Source organism: Vulpes vulpes, chromosome 2, assembly GCF_048418805.1.
Source record: "Vulpes vulpes isolate BD-2025 chromosome 2, VulVul3, whole genome shotgun sequence".
Taxonomy (NCBI): domain Eukaryota; kingdom Metazoa; phylum Chordata; class Mammalia; order Carnivora; family Canidae; genus Vulpes; species Vulpes vulpes.
The window spans coordinates 21096073-21106082 of record NC_132781.1 but is presented as its reverse complement, the minus strand read 5'-3'; the positions used below and the strand labels follow the sequence as shown (position 1 = coordinate 21106082).

Here is a 10010-nt window from a genome sequence, read left to right as displayed (position 1 = left end):
TTTGCAATGCCAAGAGAATACACTTTATTGGGTATATTTCCAGGGGAACCTAGGTTTGCATAGCACAAAAGCAATTAAGTCCAGAAACACAATCTAAGAAGTATTTTGGTAGAAAAAAATCTGCTGAGCGGGGAGCCCCTCTAGGGAATAGGGGGTCATGTAGAGTCGGGAGTGACAGGAGTGTCCTTCTAGGGGCTGGCTACAGTGAGCAGGGCTGCAGGTGTTCCCTGGAGGAGACGACTTTCCCATCTCTGATCTCCTCTGTGATGGTGCGGATCTGGGTGCTGACCTGGGGAGCTGGGCCACAGGGCACAGCCGGAGCACAGGGCACGGTGGAGACATAAGGCACCCTAATCGAAGGCTTGCCTTCAGTGGCACAAGGGTGAGCCGGCAGCCTGAGGACATGAAATCATATCAGAGTGCATTTGGCATCGGGGCATGGGACTGAGATTCCTGTTCAAAGGATTTAGGGGATAGAGCGATTATAGGGGGGTAATCGCTTCAGTGCTCTGACCTGAAAGGGCTGCATGGAGGGAGACCAGGAACTCCCAGCCAAGCATGATGATTAGGAAAGCACTGGGAGAGGGGTCAGCTTATCCCCCGGGGATGACCAAGCTGGGACCAGAAGGAATCTCAAGAGACAGGCTTCAGGTCGATCCCTGTCATTTGTGCAATGACCTCTGCAGGGACTGACACCCTCTCCGAGGCACCGACAACAGCTGGTCCAGGGAGCCCTGTCCCCACACCTGGCTCTCCGGGGCCCACAGCCACTCACTTGCAGTCCTCGCCCTCCAGCAGGCGGCGGTAGGTGGCGATCTCTGACTCCAGCCGGGCCTTGACGTCCAGCAGCACCTGGTACTCCTGGTTCTGCCGCTCCAGATCACACCTGATCTCGGCCAACTGGGCCTCCACGTTGCCAATCAGGCACTGCATCTGGGCCAGCTGGGAGCCGTAGCGGGCCTCGGTCTCCGCCAGGGTAGATTCCAGGGAATTCCTCTGCAAGGGGAAAGAGGAAGAGCTGCTCATGGAAGGAGACCCCCCTACCTAGAGCCCCCATCCCATAGCCCTGAGTATCTGCATATCCTGTGTGATCATGCCCCGCGAGAAGCCCCATGCTGAGGTCGGGGAGTCAGGGCTTGCCAGGAGCCGCGGCCGGTCACTCAGGCAGGGGCCACTCACCATGCTATGCTGGGCCTGCAGCTCGATCTCCAGGGCGTTGACGTTGCGTCTCAGCTCGATGATCTCTGTCTGGCAGCACTGTAGCTGCTCTGAGCTGGACACCACCTGCTGGTTCAGCTCCTCGGTCTGAAACGCAAGAGAGCCCATGGTCAGACCCAGGGAAGCTACTTGCAAGGAGAAGCCCTGCCCCAGGAGCCTGTGGTCCCGGGCTGCCCCAACCCCACCTGAGTGTTGAACCAGGTCTCCACGTCTCTACGGTTATTCTCCACCAGGGCCTCATACTGGCATCTCATATCATCCAGGATCTTGTTGAGATCCACTGGGGGGGCAGCATCCACCTCCACATTCAGTCGGTCCCCGAGCTGGCAACGGAGGGTGTTGACTTCCTGCGGAGAGGAGGCACAGAGCCATGAGGTTGCAGAAAGGATGCCAGATGGAGGATTCAAGTAGCTGGGTTCAAATCCTCCTCCCTCAGGTGCCGGCTGTGTAACCTCAGACTGACTCTTAACTTCTCTGGGCCTCAGTCCCCTCCGGGACATTTACTTCCCTCTTCTGGGGAATCAGGAGAGTAAATTGAGATGATGCGAACATCAGGCAACTAGAATACATCTAGTTATCAGGCACTAGCATCCAGAGGGAGATTTTGTGTCATGGGCAGGAGAGTGGGATCAGTGTGACCACAGGCTAGCGACTTAACTTCTCTGTGCCTCATTTTTCTCATTTGTAAAATGGGGTTATTATGAGGATGAAATGAAGTGAGAGCAAAATGCAAAGCATTTCAGATAGTTCCCGGCATACAAATGTCAGCTGGAGTTTCTGTGGGAGCAGGGGTCACCGTTATGCCCAAGGGTCACCGGGGGGGGGGGGGGTTCCCTGCTAGATAGGGAACACTGGAAGATCGCACGGCACCACCTCACCTCCTCATGGTTTTTCTTGAGGCAGAGCAGCTCCTCCTTCAGAGACTCCACCTGGGACTCCAGGTCCGCCTTGCACAGGGTCAGCTCATCCAGGATCCTGCGCAGGCCGTTGGTGTCAGCCTCCACCAGCTGCCGCATGGACAGCTCCGTCTCGTACCTGTTCACACAGAGCCCTGCTGAGTCTGTTGGGAAGGACCCGGGCACAGGTTGCCCTCCATCAGCTGCAGGGGCTGATCTGGGGTCAACAGCATGGTGAGCCTTTCCTTGGACCCAGAAGGGATCCAGGGCCTATGCTGTATTCCCACATATGGTTCCACCTGGCCTTACTCCTGCCTCCCTAGCATCCAAGGCTGGGGACAGAGATGAGGGAAAGCCCAACAGACCTTCCCCGATGAAGCCCACTCACTTGGTCCGAAAGTCGTCAGCAGCCAGCTTGGCGTTGTCAATCTGCAGGACTAGCCTGGCGTTCTCAGCCTTGGTCAGCAGGATCTGAGGAACAAGGGGCATCCTGTGAGCTAGAAAAAGCCCAGCAGTGGGGGGTGGGGGGGCAGGGATCGCCCAGCTCACAGAGGCCTTCAGCACCAGTACCTTTAGCACCTCTAGCCCTGAGCCCTGAGCCCAGGTATGGAGGAAGCATCAGTCCAGGAGGGGCATCACTAGGAGTAGGCCCCAGACTGGCACAGTGGGATGCCTCAGGGTGAGAGATGCAAAGAACCAGGCCAACCTGGATTCAGGTTCTGCATCTAACATTCAGAGGCTCTGCAATCTTGAGCAAGTTGCTGAACCTCCCTGATATTTAACTATCAGCATCTGATAAAATGGGTCCAGTAATACCCATCTCTCCAAGATGAGGCATAAATAATCCAATGGATAAGAAATGTCAGGCACAGTGCCTGCATCCAGTATGGCCTGGGTATATGTTATTGCCCTTCCTAGAGCTGAGACAGCTAGGGGAGGAGAGGGATGACTGGCATAGTTATAAGCAAGCAAAAGACTCATAGAGAGAGGTCTGGGTTCCCCAGGAAACCAAGACCCCAGACAGAAAAGCTTGCCCTGGACAGAGAATTCCCTGAGAGCTACATCAGTGGGTAGTCCCTTGGGATGTGACAAACCACCCACCCCACCAGGGCTAGGGATGCTGGAGAGGGGCCAGGTCCCCATTACCTTCTGCTGGAGCTCCTCAATGGTCTTGAAATAGGACTGGTAGTCTGGGCAGATGTATGGGATCTGAGACTCATACCACTCCCGGATACGTCTCTCCAGCTCCGCATTCTCCCGCTCCAGCTGGCGCACCTTCTCCAGGTAGTTGGCCAGGCGGTCGTTCAGGAACTGCATGGTCTCCTTCTCGCTGCCATTGAAGGAGCCCTCGCAGAACCAGCCCCCACTCCCAACAAAGCCAGAGGGGTAGCACCCAGCAGACAGGTAGGAGCCTGGCAAGCAGCTCCCGAGGCTGGACAGGCCCAGCCTGACAGAGGAGACAGACCCCACAGCACCAGCAAGACTGGGGACCCTGCAGGAGCCCACAGAACGGACAGAGGATACCCGAGAGAGGCCACCTGCTGTGCCACACAGGCCCTTGACAGACCCAGAGGAGAAGACCGGGGAGCAGCCCTGGGTGGCCATGATCCTAGCAGAAGCAGGTCGCAGTTCAGCAAGGAGCGCAAGTTCTAGACTCTCAAGGCCTCTCTGGAGTGTTTATATACACTCTCCATGGGGTGTTGGCATGTTACTCTTGGGAAAGCCTATTCCTCTTGCAGAAAGCTAATCTCATTAGAATGTGATTTTTGCTACTCACCCAGAATTTCTTACCTTGTAAAAAAAAAAAAATTTTTTTTTTCGAATTTTGTTTGCTAAGTCAGGACTCTTCTCTGTTGTCATTTCCTAGCAGAATATGAATTTTATTGCCTCTTCAAAGTCTTTGCACCAGATCCCATAAACCGGGAGTGGCCTCACAAATGACATTTGTTTCCTGCTCTCTCCAGGTGCCCGCCCCTGAGCATCCTGGTCTGCTCACTTGTCACCCCCATCCACTTCTCGGTGCTCACAGGTGCTCACAGATGCCTGGGCCCCTGGGATGGTGGAAAGGGAGCAAAGGGAACTACGATTCATGGAGTTACTCTAGGCCAGATTCCTGGTTACTTTCTTTACATCTCATGACAGTCCTGGGAGGTGGCCAATATATCTCCATTTCACCAACATGGAAGCAGACATGCCATCCAACACAGCTCAAAATAAGCTTGCTCCAAGGTGATCAGTGAATGACAGAGCCCGGAACTGAGAACAGGGCTCTCAGACCCCAAATCCTATACTCTTGTCCCACTGCTTCCCTCATATAACCAAGGGCAAATGCAGGCACCCAGAATTTAGGGACCGGAGACCTAGGACAGAGGAGGGCATCACCCTGCTGCCTGCCTCACGCAGATATGAGGAGAGTCAAACAGAACAGAAGTAAAAGTGTTTTGAAAGCCATTGGGCACCATAGGTATATTGCTTACACAGGATGGTCTTTGATGCTGGTTTATGGCTGTGGACAGCAGAGGATCATGAGTGTGAGCCCTCAAAGGGGCTGCTCTGGGGGGGCAGTTTCCTTTGAGACCTGCAGGTCTCTGAACCTAGGAGAGTGGAGTTGGGATCCTGGGGCAGCCTACATGGATCCCCTGAGAGATACATCAATGCAGGTGACCAGAAAGTGTCAATGCAGACTCTTTGGACAGGGAAGGAGTAAGAACAAACGAAGCACTGCCAGGTAGTTAGCAAGCTGGGAGGAGCACCTGAGAATTAACCACCACAGGTAAATTCCTTCTTCCGCCTCCCAAAGTGGGATTTCCCAAGGCTCAGGCAACCTGCTCACTCTTCTCCCACACAGACTTGGTTTGCAAGACTGGCATTTATGGAAGCATTCATGTGCTTCTGAAGGTGCAATTTAGCAACCTCTTAAAATGCTTTATAAGCTTCTCTCTGGCATTACTCAGGAGGACTGGCTGTGGTGCACACACCTCACCCAGTACAGTGGCCACTTCGACAGGATGCCTAAGAGCAGCTGGTCCTGCAGGTGAGAGTAGGGACATCAGGCCTCCAGAGTGCTGGCTGCCATGGGGCCAGTTCCTTACAGCAGCTGCATCTTCCCTGCTCTCCTGGAAGATGGGGCTGTGCCAGAGTTTCTCAACCTCAGCACTGTTGACATCATAGACTACATAATTCTTTGTGGTAGGGGCTTTCTTTGCCTTGTAACATGTTGGCGGCATCCCTGGATTCCATCACCAGATGCCAGTAGCAACCTCCTTCCCCCAGCGGTGACAACCAAAAATGTCTCCAGACAGTACCAAATGTCCCCTGGGAAGCAAAACCAGCCCGGTTTTGAGAACCACTGGACCATCAGGACAGGGATGGGGCCTCTGACCAGACTCCTATAAACATCTCCCTTTCTTTTCTAGGAAAACTAGTAACAGAATCTTGCTGTCACCGTGAGGCCCACTCAGGCAAGTCCTTAAGGCACCCATGCTTCAATTTACCTCATTTGTGACACAACGTGCTCATCCTCAGGGCAGCCCTTACTGGGCCCCGGCACAGCTCTTCTCTGGGGCCTCTGACTGCCAGGCATCTCAAGTTAAAGTTCTCGTTCTCTGAGGTCTTTAAACCCCTCCGCTGTGTAATCCCTATCTAAAGATGATTCTGGGTTTCTTTCAGGGCAAGTAAGGAGGCAGGTATCTGCTTCTCTGGCTGTTCCATCACTCTCAGCCTATGGATTGGGAGGCCCAACATGGGCCAGTGTCCAGGCAGGTGTCTTCCAGGCTATGAGGTGAGGTGCATACCTTCCCTGGAGCAAGTGACAAGAGGGCCAGAGAAGGGCCCTTGGTCACTCTTGGTCCCCTGCTTTTTCTCCATGTTGTGGACTGTGGACACAAGGAAGTATGGAGAGAGCCTTATGGAGGAATTCCTCTGCTTTCTTCCACCTGGAAGCCTGGACCATAACACGATGAAGTGAGGCCCACATGGAACAGATGCTCTACCTGTATAGGGAAGAGAACCCAGAACTCACAGAGCTGCTCATCTCCCAGCACAGCACCAGCCAGCTGCCCACCTGGCTCCCCATGGTGGCCCAACCCTGGAGAAAATCCACCTGTTCTGTGTTAAGTGATGTTAAGTAAACCAGGAGTGCCCATTCATCCAGTTTCATTTCAAAATAGAGCCCTATTCTGAGACCATGCTTTCTAAAATTAACCTGAAATACACTGGGCTAAAGGTCAGGTGGTCAGGGGCCTGGATTCCAGGCCAAGCTTGACCCCAAACTCCCCAAGTGAGCCCATTCACTCTGGGCCCCAGAGCCCCAGTCTGAACAGGAAGGGCCTAAACAAAACAAGCTTGAGGCCCTTCCATCTCAGGCATTACAGGATTTGAGGCCTACCTGGGCATTTCCTGTGGATGGGGCCAGAAGTCACCTGTCAGTCTGTGACTCATTCACTATCCACCACAGCCACCATCCCTTCTTTGTGTCTGACCTATAGAAAAAAAGAATAAAAAAGAGTTACAGAGGCTCCGGCCCATGACGTAGAATTTTCTTTTCTTGTTATTTTGTTTCTGCAAACTCCCTCGGACCCCAGGTAGCCCTCTGCCTCTACACCTCCACACAAAAAGAGCAATGGCTTGGGCTTCCTCCTGGCCTTCAATCATAAGCAGAGGCCACATTAACCCACTCCCAGGGCTGTTCCCCAGAAGCCCCCATTCAGAGGCACAGTGTCACCAGGATATTAAGTGAATATCCCAGCTGAAATGACATCTCCAGCCAACTGAGCCAGGGACATGGCTTTGCAAAAGAAGGGGCTCAGATAGTGTCAGGCTGGACAGTGGGGGCCCTGGGCCTGAATTCAGTCAGACCTTAGTTCAAGCTACTCAGTCACTCTGAGCCTCAGATTTCCTCAAGAGGCACTGCATTCACCCAGGACTGTGAGAAGTAAATGGAAACATGCTTGATAAAAAGGAACTGGTGTCATGGATTTAAGAGATCAAAACTGCTCTTAGAACCCATCTAGTCTAGGGAATCACATCTGAGTGGCTCAGTGGTTTAAGCATCTCCCTTCAGCTTGATCCCAGGGTTCTGGGATGGAGTCCCACATAGGGCTCCCTGCTCAGTGGAGATCTACTTCTCCCTCTCCTTCTGCCCTTCCCCTACTTGTGCTCTCTTTCAAATAAATAAAATTTTTTAAAAAGGAACCCATCTAATGTAAGCCTCAGTAAAATGCTATGTCTAAGGGCACAAACCACTTGCCCTGGTTTCCTAGAATACTGGCCTAGTACAGCTGTGCAAGGAAAGATAGGGCCTCTGACCCTTATTCTAGCAGCTTCCAAAAGCCACCCCCACTTCCTGCTGGCACAAGTGCTGGTTTTAGGGCTACAGAGCTGATAGGATGCTCTCTGCCCACCATGGCTCCAGCTTCAGGGGCAAGGGGAAAAGGTGAGATGCTGCTGCAGGAGCATAAAACACCCTGGCTTTTCCCAAGCCCATCTTGGAAGGCCACCAAATTCAAAATCAACCACTGGGTTTGTGGGTCCTTCTTTGATAAAAAGAAATTTCCATTCTCTAATGAGCTTCCCTCTAAAAGCCAAGGTTCTCTGTAGGCAAAGACCCAAGAAATCAAGTCTGAGTCTCCTTCCCAGCGGATCAATCCCCTCAACACAGAAGGGACCAGGCACAGCCTGTCACAGTGTACCCAAGGAAGAAATCAGGGTCCCTCTTTCCTGCTTCTCAGGGCTGTGGTTCAAAGATGCCAGTCACCACCACCACAGAGTGCCCCAAAGGCATCAGAGCAAGCAGACAATGGGCCATGGGGCAGCCAGGTCACCTACAAATGGGCACCAAAAGGAACAAGGTCATTCCAGAAGCACAATGTCTCTCTCTCTCTCTCTCTCAGAGTGGACTGCTGGCTTAGGCTTGAACTTCCTGGTTTTCCCCTCATACCTATTTGATCTCTGACGTCCATACACACAGGTCCTGCAGAGTTTCCCACTATAAGATAAGGCATCTAAGAAACACTGATCCCAGGAATGCCTGGCTGGCTCAGTTAGAAGAGTGTGTGACTCTTGACCTCCGGGTCATGTGTTTGAGCCCCATATTGGGTGTAGAGATTACTTAAATAAATAAAAACTTTTTAAAAATTAAATAAAAATAACTTTTAAAAAGAGAAATGCCAAGTCTTCAACCCCTTAGACCCTATCCAACACCCACCCGCCCAGAAACAGGGACACCTACACTGATCTTCATTTCTTCCCCCACACAACTGCTTTTTCCATTTATTCAAGCAACAAGGCCCCTCCCAGAAAAGCATGGTTACTATATATTCTGTGGCCATTAACCACATCAAAAACTCGTGCCAAATCTGCTGCCAGCTGTTAGGTTCTAGTCCAGACATGCAGTCACAGGTACATCAAGTTGAAGGAAGCGTTGTGGGAGGGGAAAAAACTTCAATTAAGACATTTTGAGCCACCAATTTGGTTTGTTAAAAAAAATCAGAGAAAGGTCTCCCTTCCTTAGTCTTGATGATCAGAGACTCAGAGCTATTACCAGACCTGCCAAGGATAGGGTTGCCAGATGTAGCAAATAAAAATCCACACAATACTGGGACATACGTGTGCCAAAAATTATTCATTGTCTATCTGCAATTCCAAAGTAACTGGGCAGGGCTGCCATCTTTGCCCTCAGAGGCAACAGTGAGCAGGACCCAGACATACCCTGCTAGGCGGTCCTCTCTCTTGTCCTGGCCACCTCAGTGAGGCCTTCCTGACCTTCCTCATAGCAGCTTCCTTGAGCAACATGACTCAGATCTTCTTAGGCAAGATTTGACAGGTCCCTCCATGCTCATTTCCACTCCCCCAGCTTGGTCCAAGCCTACACCTACCCCCTGCTGTTGCCAGCCCTCACCAGGGTTAGGACAGTCTAGACACACACTAAGTGACCAAGGGGATCTTTCCCCACTCCTTGGCTGCCCCTCTACAGGCCCCAGAGCCTGTGCTCAGGGGCCTCAGGAGAGCTGATGAGTAGGCCATTGCCCTGATCTGTGGCTCCTTCTGAGTCTCCAGGGCTCTACAAGGCTCCTGGAGATGTGGCTTCTTCATGGCCCTGAATCCCCACTGGGCCTGGACCTCACCCAGATTAGGCCTTGAAACTCCCACTTCACCAGAACTAGAACTCTCCTCATTTCCCTCAACATACCAAGGTACTTTCTTTCTCCCCATGGGGGTATAATTTCAGCAATTGCCCAGGCCTTCGGGATTCTTTCTAAACTGCTGTGCCCTCGAGGGAGGCCCAGAGAGCCACCCTGACCCCAATCTTCAGCCATACCTCTCCGGTCTCTCTCACCAGGCTCTGCCTCCTGCAGCCCAGGGCCCACTTCCCTCACCTAGAGCCAGCTCCTCCTGCACACCTGTGTCGGCTGACAGCTCCATCTGAAAGAGTCCAGGGCCTCCTGCTCAGATGCACTCGGCCCCTGACTCCCCCCACCCAGCTTTTATGGAAATTTCCAGAGCTGTCGGTGCTCTCCCTGATGTGCCTAGAGAACCTGTGGTTTGTGGGAGACACACAGCCAAGCCCACTGGGAGAAAGAAGCAGTACCTCAGTCTCCCGCGTCCCCTTGATTTAGGTACCACTTAACCGAACTACAAAGCAAATTTCCCAAACACCCAGTTTAATTGGATTCCGTCGTCCACATTTACGGGGCCTGGTGTGCACTTGGTCTCAGTGCCTCCTACTCACAACAGCGTGTCTGCAAACTAGACTGTGGGCTCCGGGTTGTAATTAACTGCTTTCTGCTGTGGAGTCCACTTTCAAACCAGTCTGAGATCCTTGGATGAAAGAAGCCACAGAGTCGTAATGGCTGTTCATAAAACTGGCCCAGAAAACTGGATGCCAGCTCCTTGCCA

At 52.5% G+C, this 10010-nt stretch overlaps 1 protein-coding gene across 48 annotated transcripts; it reads right to left on the bottom strand.

Moving 5' to 3' along the window:
• Window positions 1–9593, bottom strand: KRT36 (keratin 36). Of its 48 annotated transcripts, XM_072747256.1 has the most exons (13): window positions 9433–9572; window positions 6502–6595; window positions 5909–6106; window positions 5093–5142; window positions 4592–4620; window positions 4111–4165; window positions 3261–3977; window positions 2503–2585; window positions 2097–2253; window positions 1404–1565; window positions 1180–1305; window positions 776–996; window positions 1–395 (listed from the first exon to the last, which is right to left on the bottom strand). In XM_072747256.1, the coding sequence occupies exons 7-13, from the start codon at window positions 3717–3719 to the stop codon at window positions 200–202; spliced, it is 1404 nt and encodes a 467-aa protein (XP_072603357.1). In that variant the 5' UTR covers window positions 3720–3977; window positions 4111–4165; window positions 4592–4620; window positions 5093–5142; window positions 5909–6106; window positions 6502–6595; window positions 9433–9572; the 3' UTR covers window positions 1–199. The 48 variants fall into 48 exon arrangements, with proteins under 48 accessions (XP_072603357.1, XP_072603327.1, XP_072603325.1 ...); XM_072747226.1 differs by lacking the exon at window positions 4111–4165 and having other exon boundaries at window positions 3261–3905; window positions 5609–6106; window positions 9491–9593; XM_072747224.1 differs by lacking the exon at window positions 5093–5142 and having other exon boundaries at window positions 5609–6106; window positions 9491–9593.
• Between the last annotated feature and the right edge of the window lie 417 nt (window positions 9594–10010).

What these genes read in the sequence shown, in the direction of transcription:
- KRT36 (XM_072747226.1), bottom strand. Translation starts at nt 3,719, where the DNA reads ATGGCCACCCAGGGCTGCTCCCCGGTCTTCTCCTCTGGGTCTGTCAAG. An exon ending in TTGAGGAGCTCCAGCAGAAG is followed by an intron (nt 2,586 to 3,260) that starts GTAATGGGGACC and finishes CTTGTTCCTCAG; the next exon opens with ATCCTGCTGACCAAGGCTGA. An exon ending in AGACCTGGTTCAACACTCAG is followed by an intron (nt 1,306 to 1,403) that starts GTGGGGTTGGGG and finishes CTTGCGTTTCAG; the next exon opens with ACCGAGGAGCTGAACCAGCA.